Source organism: Uloborus diversus, chromosome 9, assembly GCF_026930045.1.
Source record: "Uloborus diversus isolate 005 chromosome 9, Udiv.v.3.1, whole genome shotgun sequence".
Taxonomy (NCBI): domain Eukaryota; kingdom Metazoa; phylum Arthropoda; class Arachnida; order Araneae; family Uloboridae; genus Uloborus; species Uloborus diversus.
In genome coordinates this window covers 54,188,705-54,207,615 of record NC_072739.1, presented here as the reverse complement: position 1 = coordinate 54,207,615, position 18,911 = coordinate 54,188,705, and the positions used below count along the sequence as shown (strand labels likewise).

At 38.3% G+C, this 18,911-nt stretch overlaps 1 protein-coding gene across 1 annotated transcript; it reads left to right on the top strand.

Moving 5' to 3' along the window:
* The first annotated feature begins 912 nt into the window (after positions 1-912).
* LOC129230221 (putative nuclease HARBI1) lies at positions 913-5,654 on the top strand. The gene is made up of 4 exons (XM_054864623.1): positions 913-1,152; positions 1,855-1,961; positions 2,569-2,853; positions 4,221-5,654. Exons 1-4 carry the CDS (start codon positions 913-915, stop codon positions 4,738-4,740), a joined length of 1,152 nt encoding a protein of 383 aa, XP_054720598.1. The 3' UTR covers positions 4,741-5,654.
* The last annotated feature ends 13,257 nt before the right edge of the window (positions 5,655-18,911 follow it).

The window sequence follows — 18,911 nt, the reverse complement described above, 5'->3', positions numbered from 1 at the left end:
AATCGTATAATTGATATTCATCCCTTCAGTGTGACTGGAGTGGATTTCACTGGTCCAGTTTTTGTTAAATCTGAAAAAGTTAGCCCTCAGAAATCTTACATAGCTTTATTTACTTGTAGTGTAACAAGGGCAATTCACCTTGAATTAATCATGAATATGACTACGAAGAATTTTATTTTAGCATTAAAGAGATTTATAGCTAGAAGGGGTAGTTGTAAATTTCTAATTTCTGATAACGCGAAGACTTTTAAAAATACAAATGACTTTTAAAAGGGTTTTCTAGAATTGTAATAGCTAATGAAGTTAAAGATTTTATTGCTTTAGAAGGCATAACATGGCAATTCATAGCACCTCATGCCCCATGGTGGGGTGGATTTTATGAAAGGTTAATGAAAAGTGTCAAAGACCCATTCAACTTTTGTATCCTGTTTAAGTTTGTTCAATTATATTAATGTATCATGTTTGTAAATTTAGTCTATTATTTGAAGTATTGAAAAAAATTGTTATATTGGTTACTATTTGTTGATTTAATATTAACATTTTAGTTCTATTTATAAGTTTGTAAAATTTAAGTTTATAACACATTCAGTTAGAATTAAGATTTCAGTTATTATTTGAACTTTTATGTGTATAGTGTACAGGTGGGGTGTGTTGCAAATTATGCTAATTTCTTAAGATGGCGCTGCTACGCAGCTATATAAGAAAGCTTGCTTCGTCTTTTTGTTGGTTGTTGTTGTTATTGTAGTTCTGTTGTCCAGATAAGTATTTTGGATAAAATAAAATATGGGGTGCGTTCAGAGTGCTGGCACGAGACGCCCGAATGTCCCAGCCATGACGTCATAAAAAACGTATGGGGCAGAGCCCAAGCAGTTGTGCTCTGAACGGCGCTTGGGCCAATTGGGACATAACAACATGGCGGACAACAGAAGGGTGGTAATGCTTTTAGCGCAGCAAGTACTGGAAACTCATAGCGATTCCGAAGAAAGTTCGTCTTCTGAGGATGAAATTTTAATAGTATATGGATTAAGGAAAAGAAGGGACGTCCCCAGAGTAAAGAACTACCGCGAAGAAACTGTTCGAGCAATGCTGGATACAGATTTCAGGAGCCACTTCCGTATAAGTCGTGAAAGTGTTGAAGGATTGGGAAGAATGGTATGATAAACTTATTGTTTGATTTAAATACATGCTGCGATAAAAGCGTTTATTTTGGATAAACTCATTTCAAAATATTGTTGTAGTTAGACTATATTTGTTAACCGCCGTACATGGTAATTGAATGGAGCTTATAATTAGACTTAAACCGGGATACCGGGATGCTCCCTGCCCCCTTCCCCAGCATCGCAAGTATCCGAAAGGGCACACACCACTAGCTGGTTTTAGTGTTTTAAAAATTTTTTCATTTTCAATGCTGTGAATAAATGATAATGAGGAATAAAAATTTGAACAATATTTACACGTACTTTTCATTGGCTATGGCTTTTTTTTTTGGGACAGTCATTTTTGGTTTTAATCTTGTTGTAAACATCCTCACAAGCTAATCAAACATTAATTTTGCAACTCAATGTCTCAAATAACGAAGCAATTATCCTATATAGTCTCTCAGTTATTTTTTTCCTTTTTTTGGTCAACTGTATCATTGAAATTATTCATTTTCAAGGAAATGATATCTTTGAGTCTTATTTCTACTAATAACAAAGCTGAAAGTCGGGATGTCTGTGAGGCGCATAGCGCCTAGACCGTTGGGCCGATTTTCATGAAAGTTGGCAGACAATTAGTTTGTAGCTTGTTGTTCATCCATGTGATAAAGCCTGTTAAAGAAAGTCATATACTGACATGTTTTATTTTGTTTTATAGATCATTCATGATCCAGAGTTTGATGAAGCGAGAAGACTTCCAGCATTTGATTTATTTAAAGAAATCTTAGTTACACTTTGGTTGTTGGCTACTCCCGACTCTTACAGGTAATTTAATATTTGGATTAATAATTGCATGCTAAACCTGTGACAAATTTCATGAAAGAAAATCATTGTATAATATACTAGCTGTACCTGGCGCACGTTGTTACGCCAAATCTATTAATTGGTATTGAACTTCTTGATATATGTAAGCGCCATCTGGGGTAACTTCCATTAATACGAATATCATATTCATCTTACCCATTTAAAATACATCATTATACTGAGTGGGATCAATAAGCATATTATACAAACCTTCTCCGTGGAAAAATACATATATATATACCAATTTTCATAATAATCGGTTTTTGAGTTCATCGATGACATACAGACAAACATTCATTTTTATATATATAGATGATTTTTAAACATCAAGTTGCAGACAGTTGAGTATTTTAATAAATCATCTGATTATGTAACTTAATTTCCTATGGTTATTTAAACTTTAAGGTCTTGTTGAGAAAAAAAAAGAGAAAGAAGTTGATTTGTCATAGAATAAAGTGAAAAAATTAAATTGTTTGTAAATTGGGAATAAAAAATATAATTGTTCTTAAACCAGATAAAAATAATATGTTGCGTAAGTAATTAATTATTTTGTATTACTCCTTTGTAGATCAGTTGGCGATAGATTTGACGTTGGAAAATCCGTGGTGCTGGTGTTCAGCAGAAGAGTGAGTTGTGCAACTGCTAAATTATCCCAGAGACTCATCAGTTGGCCTAATTTGGCAAAGATGAGACAAACAGAGGTGGACTTTAAAAGAATGGCTGGCTTTCCGGGTGTTATTGGGTGCATAGATGGCACTCACATACAGATTAAAGGCCCCCAAGAATACCCGGATGTTTATATAAATAGGGACAACTACCATTCCATCATTTTGCAAGGTGTTGTAAATAGCAGGTAAATTCAGCTTAATTTTATAGCTAAATACTTAATGATGTCTATTAAAACTCACACAAAGTAATGCATACACTTCATTGTGCATATAATGAATGAATACAGTTGATTCTCTGTTCAACGACGCTTTAGTTAACGACTTTTCATGGTCCCGGATGCTCCACTGTACTTTTAGAAGTATTCTATTTTCGCACGCATTCTACTTAAGGCCGATTTTTGTGGTCCTTCGAAAGTCGTTAAATAGAGAACCAACTCGATTTGGAAATTTCTTATTGGTTGAAGCAGAGTTAAGAATACGTACTCACTTAGAACAGTTTGAGAATTTTTCGGACACTTAAAAACCTGGAGAAGCGGGTAAATTCTGAATTTCTGGGGGGAAAACCGGGCACAGTGCCTGCCAATTAATCAATAATCAATCGATAAAGAGAACTTGATCAGGGTTCGTACACTCCTTCAAAACTTCTCCAATACTCCTTCATTTTGGTTTGAACTCCTTCAAAACTCCTTTTTTAGTTCAAGACTACATAATCTTCCTCTATGACAGTAACTATTCGATCGACAACTAACTTAGTCACAAGGGGGATTTTAATGTAGTCATTTTGTATGTTTTTTTCATAAAGATGTGATTTACAAATTGAACATAGTGAAGTCATAAAAGTTGAAGGTGAAAATATTATTAGGTGACTAAGACATTTCATAAGTAAAGTATAACCTGCTTAAATGCTGCTTTGCTATTTTTTTTTTTTTTTTTTTTTCAAGTTTTACGATTATTGGTTTCCCCTCCACCACAGCAGCAAAAGTCAGGTTGTCTAATTATTATTTAAATACTTAAAAATACATAAGCAGATGTACTATATTAAGTGATAGTGTTAAATAAATAATTGATTAGTAAATTCCTGTTATGATATATGTATTAAAAGGGGGACATCCTTTAATGACAGTCCATTAGTACTCCTCCAAAACTCCTTCATTTTATTTCTGAAATTGAGTACGAACCCTGTTAATGTTTTTAAAACATTGTAAAATAGAAATGGATGATAAATACTATTTTTAAAATGGAAATATTTTGCTTTTCTTGTAATATTTTTTTTGAAACACATAAACTATTTGATGCATGAAAATTATGTTTTTAGTGTAGGACAACGTAAAAAAATTAAGGAAATGAAAAGTCAAAATTCATTTGGGTAAATGTTTCTTAATTTTAAATTAATTATTCAGCTAAAACACTAGTTTCATTCCTTAATGTATTTTAGCTGTGCTTTAACAAAGTTCGTTTAACAAATTAAAAGCAAATAAAACTAAAGTATCTGCTGTTTGAATCTTATCAATTTCAGCCTTTTATATTTGACAAGTTCAACTTTTTTTTTCAGATTGGAATTCATCGACTGTTATGTAGGGGAAGTTGGCTCAGTTCATGATGCTAGAGTGTTTGCTAAATCAAATTTGGGGCAAACATTCAGAAGCAGAGTTTTAGAAGATTTCCACCTATTGGGGGATAAAGCATATCCTCTCCACAGGTTGTTGCTCACTCCTTTTCGAGATAATGGCCACCTTACAAGGCAGCAAGTTAAGTACAATGAAAAACTGAGCAAAACAAGACAAACTGTTGAAAGGGCGTTTGGTTTACTGAAGGGAAAATTTCGTCGCCTAATTAAGTGTGAAATGTCGGATACTCATTGGATCCCAACTTTGATCATGGCATGTTGTGTGCTACACAACATCGCAAGAAGAGAGAATAGGAATGAAAATGAGGAAGAATTTTATGTCCCACCTCGTAAATCCAATTCCAATCCCAGTTCCAATTCAGATTCTGATGATGATGAACCTGCTCGCAGGATACCTAGTGAAGGCGGGATTCAGAAGAGAATTCGCATCATGAATTCTCTGTAAAAAAATGTATTAGCAGGGATGAGAATTGTTGGTGTGCTCCAGAGTTTTACCATATTTCCAGTATTTTCACCCAAGAAAAACGCGGAACTCCATTATTTTTTTATTCTACTTTTATCTCCCTATTAATTCTTTTTCTTTATCCCAAATTTTCAGTTAATTATATCGAAAATAATTAATAACATATTTATTGCGTAGTAAACCTGTCAAAATGCATTCAAAAATAATTTTACTTGAACAACTTTTTTATTTGCAGTTTTATTATTGATAGCTTTTATCTGATATGAGAAATGAAATTTTCTTTGTCATTAGTAATGATTACCCCCCCCCCCCCCTTGTTTAGAGGCAAATAAATGGAATGACTTATTTTTATTGGATTAAAAAATGAAAAATTTTCAATCAAAATGCTGCATGTTCCTTATGAGAATTTGATTGTCTGAAAGTTAAAACTTGAATTTCTGGTTTAATTGTATTTTTGTTTCAATTGTGTTGATTTTTATTAATGATGTGTTTTTTGTAGATCTTTAAAATACAAATCCAAAGTATTTAACCTTTAATTCTTATATATTTTTTATTTTGTCTCCTTCATTTTCAAAATTGCTATCTCTTTGCATTTACTACCGGAATAAATTTTTCACTAACTTGATGTGTACTATACTCTATTAAGAAACAAGCAAAGATATTTCCTTTTTTTAATTATTATTAAACCGTCAAATTGAAGGGTTTAAATGAATTTCATGTTCTTTAAATCATACTGATTAGTAGATTTAGGCATTGCATCTAGTTAAAATCTCTAGAATATTTTCAGTAGCAAGTGATATTTTTATTACTCTGAAAAAAAAACGCCAGTCAAGTCTTGGGCTTTACGTAACGTAAAAGATGACTGGATTTCGAACTCGTTAACTACATAGCATGTTTTTTTTTTTTTTTTTTTTTTTTTACCTACCTTAAAAATTTGTGTTAGGATTTTTTTTTTTTTTTTTTTTCGATTTCCTCTTTTTCACTTAAAATTCTCATCCTTGTATTCAATCATGATTTCAGGTTGGAGAATTTTTTATATTTATTTCCAAGCTCAATGATCATGTTGATCCAATCACTGTTTTTAGAATTAGTAATGATATCTTATAAGAAATAAAAAGTTAAAGGCTCTAGCTTGGGTATGAAAATAAAAATTTAAAAAAAAATTAGATAATACCATTGGGAAATTTTCTTAGAAAAGTAAAATTTAATCGTTAATAAGCCAGAATGTTGGTTTTTATCACTTCAATAGCAAATATAAACATAAGGGATGCGCATCACCATCATAGTATGATCAAACGCACAATCAAATCCCCCCCCCCCTCCATAAATTTCAATTGTGCAGGATGCATGCCTTTCCCACTTTTACAAATATGGTATGCATGAAATCATTGAAAAAAGTGCTAACACAAACAGATTAAAAATAGGAAAGCTAAATTAGAATTTCAATAGACACAGATATACATTTAGTCAATCTGACTTTCAGAAAAGTAAAAGTAAATTATAGTAATAAAGAAAAAAACTTACTTTTTGATTTGTCCCAGTAATTGCGTCCATTTCATTTTTATGCGCGGCGTACAAACTGATGAACAGGCGTACGGACTGAGTTTTCCAATCAAAAGTGGAATCGTTTTTCTCTAAACAAGAATGTGCAACAAGCTCTTCCTGATTCGGAAATAGTTGCAAGCACTGGTCGCAGCAAAAAACATTTCCTTCTTGGAATTCCATTTGCAAATATCGTAATATCGACAAAAAAAAAACTTCTCTCGCACAAAAACGTGGTTGTAGTAGTGAAGGAATTGGAGAGAAAAATATCAACTAATGAACATCAACCTTTGCGAGTGTCTCAAACACGTGACTTATCTGCCCAGCAAAATTTCCTGGGCCACTTGTGCCATGTCCCGAGCGACTCGGGCCATTACTCTGAACGCCTTGGGACGTGCCCCGAGTGTCACGAGACACTCGGGCCAGACCTCTGAACGCACCCATGATTACGCCTATAAGAGTCTGGTTTCTTGCAAATAAGAACTTCATCGTAAAATGATCAACAATGATTTTAAAAATCTGAAAAAATATATATATATTTTGTACACTTATTTTCTTTATTTATGTCAAGTTTCACGTTGGGACAACACCGGGATCATGCATAATTTAAACTTTAATGTTACTCCGACTGGCTAAAAATCAATTGCCATCAATTGAAAGTAAATTGTGTGCCCAAATGTGTCATAATCATGCTGATAATACATTAGAAAAATGAAAAATTCATTCAATGTGATGTACAATGAGTAAATTAATACTTCTTGACAATGCTTTGCTAGGTTGCTTTCTGCTTCTACAATTTTACATCTCCTTCCGGTTTGTACTTGAGTAAAAACTGATCTCAAGTCTTCACGCACACAATGTTATGGCAGATGAAAAGGATTACAACCAGGTGCGCCCCGATGGAAGATCACGGGAGGCCAATATAAACTTCCAAAAATGTCCTTATTCAACAAATTTTGTCTGATGATTCAGCAAAACTAATAGCATTCGGCGAAATTTGCTTACTGCAGACTAAAACTCCAATGCAATCACATGTTTAGGTAAAGTTCTAAAAGTGCTTTTTTACATGTAGCATTCTATTAGGACTTCATAAACACAAGGCCCCCCCCCCCCCCCCAAGGTTAGTTCAATCAACTTTTCAAAACAGTTGCTTGCTAACTCTTGAAAATTCCATTATCTTCACACGAGGCAGCTTTGTAGATTCAATTTTTCTTCTAAAAATATCCCACAACGCTGTTAAACCGGAACCGAGTTGACCCAACAAATTTACTCATGTGTAAAGCGAGCGCTTGGCAATGTCCCGAAGAGTTGATGAGCTGAATCAATATTTTAGAATATAATGTTTATTCAGCTCATCCGGATGAGATCCTTGTTGTTGTTGTCTTGTGAAAAGCAAGGCTGGCAATTTGGGGTGCGCTACTTCACTTTTTCAACTGTACCGTAATTTGGTCTGAAGTCCGATTTCCACAATACACGCATGCCATAGGGACCCGTTAATAGGTAGGCAACCATTCACAGCACTAAAACACATTTATACAAAGGAAGGACAGAAGAGAGAAAGTACATCCATACCCGAGCTGGGATTCGAACCCGGGACCACCTTTTAAAGTTTTATGCTTTTTACTTCAAAAGACGTTTGCTTTTACCATTTCCTGACATTAAACTTTAGTGTTAATAAGAATTGTTTGGCGCAGCACAGCCCTCAAGGGCTCTTGCGCCATTAAAAGCTAATAAACCAGCCAACCGAAGCTTGGACCTGCCATGAGAAGTGCCTTGAGGTGACAAGGAATGCTTATTGTTCGGACGAGGAACAAATGAAAGCTGAGAGGAGCCCGAAGCAACTGCTGAGAATCACCGAGAACTCCAGCAACTGGTGTAGTTTAAGTCTTCAAATTTCTATTTCTCTTCTTTTGGAAATTCGTTGTATGTCACCAGTGTTATGCACTCAGAGTAAAATACTAAAATGTCAGTGGCTGTGGAAAGAGATAGTGAAATTCAATTAAGGTTGAGAAACATTGATTTAAGGGAAAAGGAGATAGCATTAAAAGAAAAGAAATTGGAAATTAGAAAATTAGAATTAACGGAAAGTAATCAAAATAGATAGAAGGAAAAGGGTTGGTTGGTTGGTTGATTTGATTTTTATGGCGCAAGAGCCCTTGAGGGCTATACTGCGCCAAACGATTTTTTATTATATGCTATTTATTTTTCATTCAAGAGTAAAGTAAATAAAAGCATATTCTGAAGAAGAAAGCATAAAACTGCAAGTGCTAGTTTTAAAAAAGTGCAGCCGATAAAAACATATAAACAATTTGAAGATAAAGACAAAATGGACCAAACAATATCTTGAAAAATAAGGAAAGGACGAAATCACATAATGACGTGACAAACACTAAATTAAAAAGGAGAATCCAATTTCCTGGAGGAAGGAGTACAAATTGCGATGGGGTGGCTCCCCCAGCAAATCCTTCAAAGATGGGTTAAAATTATTAAAATATTTATAACGTATTTGATTAAAATTAGGGCAGTTGCATAAAATGTGCAACACTGTCTGATTTACATCACATGTAATGCATGTTGGAACTGGTTCATGACTTAAGAGATATTTGTGGGTGAATCTGGTATGTCCAATGCGAAGTCGAGCTAATAAGACTTGTCCTCTCCTGGTGATATTTAATAATCCGAAACCTCTAGTGGAGGGCTGGATTGAATGCAATTTATTTTTGATTTCTGAATTCCACGTCCCATGCCAATACGTGTTGAGGCTTACAACGATGGCGTTTTTGATATCATCCAAAGGGACACTATTATCGACCAGGATACTTGCAGCTCTGCCAGCTGAATCGGCTGCCTTATTGCCAGCAATGCCCACATGACCAGGGATCCAACAAAAGATAACTTCAAAATTATTTTGCATAACGGTTTTTGTATAAAAGATATGACTGGATGACTATAGGATGGCTATTATTATTGCAGTGAGTGATGGCTTCCACTGAACTCTTGGAGTCGGTGAATATCACCCACTTTTTGTAGACGGATTGGGTTATTGATTGTAGCGATGAAAAAATAGCTTTTATTTCTGGCAGTAAATACCGAGCAAGATGTGTTTAATTTTTCTGCCGTAACTTGATCATTAATTATTGTGGAAAATCCGACGTAATCGTTTGCTTTTGATCCGTCAGTAAAAATGTGTTTATAATCAGAATACTTGCATTTGATCTCATGAAAGACTTGTTGATGAACTGTATCAGCAGTAGTTTGTTTTGGGAATTTTGAGAAATCATTGATTATATAGAAGGTATGACTTTGCTTCATGGTTCAATTAGTATTATTGTAATGACGATTTTGAAATTTGTTAACTGCAGGTCTGAGAGTACCCGACGCATTCGGATCCCAAATGTTGGGGTCATCGAAGGCCGGTGCAGAAATAAAGCAACGTTAGATGGATTAAAAATATGGAGATGTAGTGGGCGATTGGTGCAAGGTTTTGTTTTGAAATAAAAATTTGAAGAAAGTCTGAGGCGTCTATTGTTTAGAGATGGTTCGTGTGCAAGGATAGTAAGACTGTTGATAGGTGAAGTTCGAAAGGCTCCTGTGCAGTGCGCAACGCCTGATTATGTATTGGATCCCGATTTTTCAGATAGGTTTTTGCAGCGGAGCCATAAATTTGGCATCCATAATCAAGTTTTGAGCGTATCAGAGCTCTGTATATTCTTAACAGAGACTTTGTATCAGCACCCCAAGAAGTGTTCGCTAAGACTTTAAGGATATGTAGTTTCAAGAAGCAGAAGTGGATACAGAATGTTTTTTGAGCAGAGAAACTGAAGCCATTTTCTTCGCCCATTGTGATACTTTATTTATAGCGATTTGAAGTTGTCTTTCAATGATACTCATGCTCGATGAAGAGAAAGAAATTTGAAAATCATCTACGAACATGGTACCTTTTACAGCGGGAGGCAATTGGTCAATTAAGCTATTGATTGCTATTATGAATAGAGTTACGCTTAGTACACTTCCCTGGGGTACTCCTCCGAGCGTCAGCACGAGCTCGTTTAAGTGCCACAAGATTTTGTGTGGTCGGATATCGACGAAAAGTGCTCCATACTTTTTTTTTGTGCCTTACGAGCTTCCTGACAATCAAGGTTCCACCAAGGCTTAGGAAAATTGATCCTGCCTTTAGTGGTTTTTGTTATAGCAACGTTTGCTGCCGTCAAGATAATGTCGGTTACTCATCTTACCGCTACATCAATATCAATATTAGTCACGTCTTCCGATCTTATTTCTGCCAACTCGGTAAACGCTGCCCAATCAGCTGGATCAATGCGAAGTAAGGCTTGCTGATGGCCGCAGCGTCCAGTAGAGGTTATCCTGATCGGAAAGTGGCCACTGCTGTAGAGATCAACCTCCACATGAAACTCCCAACGTGGCAGAAAAGAAGGTGAGCATATTACGAGATCGATGGCATGGTAAGACTGGGATTGAGGAGATTATTGAGGAGAAGATTTGGATCAGGGTGAATTCCTCTTTTACGGCTGAAGTGGATACAGAATGTTTTTTGAGCAGAGAAAGTGAAGCCATTTTCTTCCGCCCATTGGGTTACTTTATTGATTGCAATTTGAAGTTGTCTTTCAACGATACTCATGCTCGTTGATGAGAAAGAAATTTGAAAATCATCCACGAATATGGCACCTTTTACAGCGGGAGGCAATTGGTCACTTAAGCTATTGATTGCTATTATGAATAGAGTTGCGCTTAGTACACTTCCCTAGGGTACTCCTTCTTCTGGAATGAAGGTATCCGACAGAACAGACTTGACGCGTACACGAAAAGAACGATGTTTCAGAAAATTGGAGAGAAAGATGGGTAAATTACCTCGCAACCCATACTCGTGCAGGGTTTTGAGGATCCCATACCTCCAGGTACGGTCGTATGCTTTTTCAATATCGAAAAATACGCTCACAAGATGTTTTCGTTTAAGAAATGCTTTTCTTACTGATGTTTCGAGAAGAATTAGATTGTCTATTGTGCATCTGCCACGCCTAAATCCACTTTGATATGAGGATATGAGATGATGTGACTCCAGAATGTGCATCAGTCTGGCGTTTACCATCCGTTCCATGAGTTTACATAGGCAACTAGTGAGAGCTATAGGTCTATAGCTCTCAGGTTTATCATTGTTTATTTGGTTTAAGGATAGGGATAACTGTTGCTTGACTCCAGGATTTTGGGAATCTATGTTCGGAATAAAATCTATTAAAAAGCTGCAGAATATTTTCTAATGAAGAACTGCTTAGATTTTTTAACATGCTATTGTGTATTTCGTCAGAGCCAGGTGATGTGTTTCTTGATTTTTGTAAAGCAATATTTAGTTCATGAAAGGTAAATTGTGTTGTATTGATGAATAAAGTTTGAATAAAATCAAGAATTCTTCGCTCTTTATGAGATTTAATAGCTAAAAACTTAGAACAGTAATTATTTGCGCTGGAGAGTTCAGCCAAGTGAGTCGCCAGGCAGTCAGCTACCTCTTTGTGATCAGATAAAAGTTGACCATTTTTCTCCAGAATTGGAGCAAAAGATATGCTATAGTTTCCAGCGATTTTTTTTATTTTACCCCATACAGTCTTGGACGGGGTGGACGTCGTGATTGTGCTGACATAGGCCTGCCACGAGTCCCGCTGGCTTTTCCGTCGAATCCTACGAGCTTCAGCACGAGCTCGTTTAAGTCACCAAGATTTTGTGTGGTCGGGTATCGACGAAATGTGTTCCATGCTTTTTTTTTTTTTTTGTTTCTTCTGAGCTTCTTGGCAAGCAGAGTTCCACCATGCCTTAGGATATTTGATCCTGCCTTTAGAGATTCTTGGTATAGCAGCGTTCGCTGCGTTTAAGATAATGTCGGTTACTCGCTTTAGCGCTACATCAATATCAATGTCAGTCACGTCTTCCGATGTTATTTCTGCCAAATGGGTAAATGCTGCCCAATCAGCTCGATCAATGCGAAGACGGCCTTGCTGATGCTGCTGATAGCTGCAGCGTCCAGTATATGTTATTTTGATTGAAAAGTGGCCACTAGTGTAGAGACCACCCTGCACCTGGAAATCCCAAAGTGGCAGAAAGGAAGGTTAGGATATTGCAAGATCGATGGCATGGTAGGCTTGCGTAGGAAGGTGGAAATAGGTATTTTCACCGTCGTTTAGAACACATAGATCGTTGTCTTCAATAAAGTTTCCAATGATTAGACCTTTGCTGCTAGAGTCTGAACTCCCCCAGAGAGGATTATGGCCATTAAAATCCCCCAAGATGACAAATGGGGGAGCAAGTTGATCAACCAATGTCTGCAACTCCACGCTTCTCAAGTCGTAAGAAGGTGGAATATATATAGAGCAAACTGTGAATAGCGAGTGGAGGTGAACGCGCGCAGCTACTGCTTGCAGGGATGTGTTGGTATTGAGCTGGCTAGATGCATAATCATTATTGATTAGCAATGCCACTCCTCCACAACGGCGGTCGCCTGACAAGCAGTCCTTGCGGTATATGTCAAAACCTTTCAACCTCGGTCTATCAACAGGGGACAGAAATGTTTCTTGCAGACAGAATATGGCCGGTTGGTGATATTCGACAAGATCTTTGATGTCCGTGACATTATACGAGTAACTCTGACAATTCCAAGAAAGAATGCTCAGGGCCATTAAGAGAAAAGGAAGGAGAAACAGCCAGAAGAAGAAAAAGTAACTCAAGAAGGAGGATGGTCCGTCCACCCTTCATCGTCGGATGGCGGAAGATCTTCAAAATCGACATCCTCGTCCTCCTCTTGGGGAGGAGGTTGTTGGAGTTTTTCGATTTCGGACTTAGTTAATTTTATTTTCTTACTAGAAAGTAAAAAGTCCTCTTTTTTAAAATTATAAAATTTTGGGGGCCTCTGTTTAGAGGCTACCCCAATTTTTGCGCGCGTTTGAATAAATTTCTTTTTCTCTACAAATTTTTTTTTTTTTTTTTCATCAGTTGGTTTCTTCGAAATTAATTTAGTTGAGTAACTTGTACTTGGGATTTGTGTACTTTGTACTTGAATTTCATTATTATTTTTTTGTGGAGGCTTAGGAATATTGACCTGTCTTTTTTTTTTTTTTTTGATTTAGGAGAGTTAGTTGATTTAGTGCTGGTTATTGTAATGATTTGAGGATCTGTTTGTGTACCGGTGGAATTGAATACTTTTCTTACTGCTGCAGCATTTCAAAGTCCAGATAGAGGGGTACGAGACTGAACTATTTTTTGTGCGTCTGGATATGATATATTCTGAGTAGTTTTGATAACCTGTATTTCTTCCTCGGAGAGCCATTTAGGGCATTTTCTAGAGTAGGACGGGTGATCTCCTTTGCAGTTGACACATTTGAATTCCTTTGAGCATTCATTGCTATCGTGGCTGGCCTCAGCACATCTGGCACAAGTTTCTGTGCCACGGCATGACAGCTTGGAATGCCCAAAGCGCTGGCACTTAAAGCACCGTAGCGGGTTAGGAATGTATGGTGTAACAGGGTATGAGAGATATTCAGCTTTGACACGTGAAGGGAGGATAGGCGTACTAAAGGTCAGAATGACATGTTTCGTATTCTGCATTACGCCATTGCGTTTAATAGTGATCCTTTTCACTCCACTTACGTGTTGTTCCTTCATTTCATCTAGGATTTCCTTCTCTGGTGTGAATAGAAGGTCTGGCACTGAAATTACTCCCCGAGAAAAGTTTAATGTAGAGTGGGCTGTAACTGTGCAAAGATAAGGACCTAATTCTTTAAAAGCTAGTATGAGTTGAACTTGTTTGTTATTTAATTCTACCAAAAGCTCGCCTGTTCGTGTTTTTTTTACTGATTTAAATTCGCCGATTAGGTTTACAAGAGCTTTGTTGATTAGAAAAGGCGATACAGCAGTAAATGAAAGGTTTTCATTTCTTTTGATAACGAAAAATTTTGCGGAGGTATACGATTCATTCTGACGCTCCCCACAAGGGGGAGAGGTATTTTTTATGTTTTTGTCCATGGGTTAACCTGGGAACTGAGGGGAAAAACTGGGGTCTAGCCCCTGTGTAGCCCCCCCTGCACAGGGGTAAGGCTTTTACACCAGGGTTCGCCTGCTATCCCTGACGTCAACCGTTTGAGGCACCAACTACCCCCGGTACCACGCAGCCACGGGCACGGTAGAGACACCTTGGCTTAAGGGGTTCTGTCCGACTTTGGTAAGTGTGATGAGGGAAGGAAGGGAACAAAAGTCCCTTCCCGCCGATATTCTGTTTGAGCAACTGGGGGTTCACGACTCCTCCCAAGAGCTCGCCCCGAACTCACCACAGCCCAAGCCCCCCCCCCCACCACGACAAGGTAAACGGACACGGGGGGGTAATAAGAAGGTGGAATATATATAGAACAAACTGCGAACAGCGAGTTAAGGTGAAGTCGCTCAGCTACTGCTTGCAGGGATGTGTTGATGTTGAGCTGGAGAGATGTGTAATCATTATTGATTAGCAATGCCACTCCTCCACAACGGCGGTCGCCTGACAAGCAGTCCTTGCGGTATATGTCAAAACCTTTCAACTTCGATCTGTCAACAGGGGACAGAAATGTTTCTTGAAGACAGAATATGGCGGGTTGGTGATATTCGACAAGATCTTTTATGTGTATGACATTATGCGAGTAACTCTGACAATTCCAAGAAAGAATGCTCAGGGTCACGAAGAGAAACGAAAGGAGAAACGGCCGGGAGAAGAGGAAGCCACTCATGAAGGAGGATGGTCCGTCCACCCTTCATCGTCAGATGACGGAAGATCTTTGAATTCAACATCCTCATCTTCCTCTTGGGGAGGAAGTTGTTGGTATTTTTCGATTTGGCATTTAGTCAATTTTACTTTCTTACTAGAAAGTAAAAAGTCCTCTTTTTTAAAATTATGAAATTTTGGGAGCCTCTGTTTAGAGACTTCCCCAATTTTCGCACGTGTTTGGATAATTTTCTTTTTTTCAACAGTTTTCTTTTGTTTTTGTTCAGTTGGATTGTTGCAAATTAAGATAGCTGAGTAACTTGTACTTGGATTTTGTGCAGTTTGTATTTTAGTTTCGTTACAATTTTTTGGTGGTGGCTTAGGAGTATTGAGCTGTTTGTTTTTTGATTTAGGGGACTTCGTTGATTTAGTGCTGGTTATTGTGTTAATTTGAGGATCTGTTTGTGTACTGGAGGAATTGAATACTTTTCTTACTGCTGCAGCATATGAAAGTCCTGCCGAAGGTGTACGAGACTGAACTATTTTTTGTGCGTCTGGGTATGATATATTCTGAGTAGTTTTGATTACCTGTATTTCTTTTTCAGAGAGCCATTTTGTGCATTTTATAGTGTAGGACGGGTGATCTCCTTTGCAGTTGACACATTTGAATTCCTTTGAGCGTTCATTGCTATCGTGGCCGGCCTCAGCACATCTGGCACAAGTTTCTGCGCCACGGCATGACAGCTTGGAATGCCCAAAGCGCTGGCACTTAAAGCACCGTAGCGGGTTTGGAATATATGGTCTAACAGGGCATGAGAAATATCCAGCTTTGACACGTGAAGGGAGGATAGGCGTACTAAAGGTCAGAATTACATGTTTCGTATTCTGCATTACGCCATTGCGTTTGATAGTGATCCTTTTCACTCCACTTACGTGTTGGTCCTTCATTTCTTCTAGAATTTCCTCCTCTGGTGTAAATAGAAGGTCCGGCTTCGAAATGATTCCACGAGAAAAGTTTAATGTTGAATGTGGCGAAACTGTACAAAGATATGGACCTAATTGTTTGATAGATAGGATATGTTGAACTTATTTTAGGTGTTTTATTTCCACTAATAATTCACCAGTACGTGTATTTTTTACAGATTGAAATTCACCAATAATATTTACCAAGGCTTTGTTTATTAGAAATGGTGAAACTGCAGTAAATGTGAAATTTTCGTTTCTTTCTACCAGGTTGTCCCAAAAGTTCTGCACCATCAATGGTATGCAGATTGCGACGTGGATCAGACAACACAGTAAGATGTGCATGCGCTCAAAACTGCCACCAAGGTAACAAGTAGAGGTCATAGAATAGTGTGGATGTTTATTGAGGAGAATAGCGTCCGTAGTAGTAGTGTAATATCGCGAAAGATGTGTGATTCAAAAACTGCGACACGTGCCGTGCTTCGTTTTCTCGGGGAAAAAAGGGCTAAGTGCGAAAGCTGCTAGCGAGGAAATCTGTGCAGTTGAAGGACCTGATACGATCAATCGTCCACAGCATTCCGGTGGTTCAAACGTTTTTCGTCTGGCGATTGGAGCCTGGAAGAGCAGCCTCGAAGTGGACGGCCAAAATTGGATATTGGGACAGCTGTGGCAGCTGCTGTCCTGGCCGAACCTCAAACCAGCACACGTTCGATAGCACACAGGATAGGAGTATCCAAAAATACAGTGCACCGGAGGCTCCTTGAACAGGAATTCAGGAATAAGCGACCGAGACAAAGTCCATATGAGCTGACCTAACGGCAGGCCGATAAGAGTGAAACTCTGTCAAGAACTTTTGAAAAACCCTAGGGATGATCTATTCTGGAAACGAATCGTTACTGGGGATGAGAAGTGGGTGTTTCTCCGATATCCAGACACGCGCAAACAGTGCGTACCACGAGGTCAAGATACCCAGGCCCACGCGAAACAGGACAGATTCGCCAAAAAGATCATGCTGTGTGTTTTGTGGAATATCCATGGCATGATTCACTTCGAATTGGTTCCTGCGGGCCGTGCCGTCACAGGGGACCTCTATGCCGAACAACTGGAGCGTGTTCACTCTGTACTTGTACAGAAATACCCCGCTCTGACAAACAGAAAGAGAGTATTGCTGCAACATGACAACGCACCAGCTCATCGCTCCAGAACAGTGCGAGCGAAACTCGAGGAACTCGATTGCATGGAGGTTCTTCCGCATTCTGCTTATAGCCCTGATATTGCCCCTTCCGACTACGGTTTGTTTCGTTCCATGACGCACTTCCTGTGTGGTAAACAATTCAATGACTATGACGAGGTGACACACGCTTGTCAACAATTTTTCGATTCGAAACCTGCCTCATGGTATCATCACCAAATTGGAATTTTGGCACAACGTTGGCTAGCTGTCCTGAATCACAATGGCCTGTATTTTGCTGAATAAAATACTTTGCGTTTCTGATACCATTGCTTTTTATTTCGATGCTTGTATGGTGCAGAACTTTTGGGACAACCTGGTATAACAAAAAATTTAGCAGATGTCAGCGGTTCTGTCTGACGCTCCCCACAAGGGGGAGAGGTATTCTTTGTTATCATCCATAAATTAATCTGAGAATCGAGAGTAAAACTGGGGTCTAGCCCCTGTGTAGCCCCCCTGCACAGGGGTAAGGCTTTTACATCAGGGTTCGCCTGCTATCCCTGAAGACTCCCGTTTGAGGCACCGACTACCCCCGGTACCACGCAGCCATCGGCACGGTTGACACACCTTGGCTTAGGGGTTTTCGTCCGCATTTGTTAAGTGTGATGAGGGAAGGAAGGGAGAAAAATCCTCTCCCGCCGATATTCTGTTTGAGCAACTGGGGGTTCACGACTCCTCCCAAGAGCTCGCCCCGAACTCACCACACCGCAAGCCCCCCCCCCCCCCCAACACGACAAGGTTAACGGACACGGGGGGCAAGGAAAAGGGAAACCCGTCGTCCTTGCCGAGGTACTATAGAGTACTCAAGTCGTTGATTAAACCTGTACCTTCGGACGTGGGAGATTTACCTTTGTTTTTTGAAACAATAGTAGTAGTGTTTTCGTCACAAAATGTGCCAAGAAGAGTTTCAGGAACGGCTAGTCGTACCACTGTTAGGCTGTTTCGTGAGGCCGTTATTTATAAATTTAAAAGCGGAAGAGCTTAACAAGTATGAGAGAATAAAAGAGGAAGTTTTGAAGCATAATAGGTTGATCCCAGATGAATTCAGAGAAAGATTCGATATTGCGAGGAAATTAATCTTAGACTACTTAAAAGTAAAAATGCTGAAACGAAGGAAGAATTGCGTAACGTTGTCGTGGCGGATAGATTAAAGGCAGAAATGCTATGGGAGACAAAAGAATATTTTGGGTTACAGGAAAAAGGTGCCGGATTTAAAATATGTGAGGCAGCTTACTTAGCCGAGATACATGAGAGGGTGGTGGAAAATACTTCAGAGAATAAAGAGAAAGGATATACTGAACCAAGACAGAAAAATAATATGAGATGGGAAAGAAACAATAATACGGGGAAAACTTGTTATAAATGTAAACTAAAGGGTGACATTGCAAAATATTGTAATGAAAACAAGGAAACAGTAAAAGCACAGGGGGTTAGGGTCAATTATGAAAACAACTCTAAAGGAGGACGAGCGTTAAATAGGATAGATGACAACAATAAGTTTGTGGCTCGCGTAAACAGGGATTTCCTGAATAGTAGAGAAAAGGAAAACATAGTGTCGGATCTGGTGAAAATGAAAATTAATTATAGAAACAAGCAAATAGAGGGAGTTATTGACAATGGAACGCAAATGTCCGTTATCAGTGAAGAATTGATAGAAAAGGATGTTAACTCTAGTGGGAAAAT

Bases quoted from the DNA above. Each gene is read 5' to 3' on its own strand.
- LOC129230221 (XM_054864623.1), top strand. From the start codon at position 913: ATGGCGGACAACAGAAGGGTGGTAATGCTTTTAGCGCAGCAAGTACTG. The intron at 1,153-1,854 runs GTATGATAAACT...TTTGTTTTATAG, and splicing joins TTGAAGGATTGGGAAGAATG to ATCATTCATGATCCAGAGTT. The intron at 2,854-4,220 runs GTAAATTCAGCT...TTTTTTTTTCAG, and splicing joins CAAGGTGTTGTAAATAGCAG to ATTGGAATTCATCGACTGTT.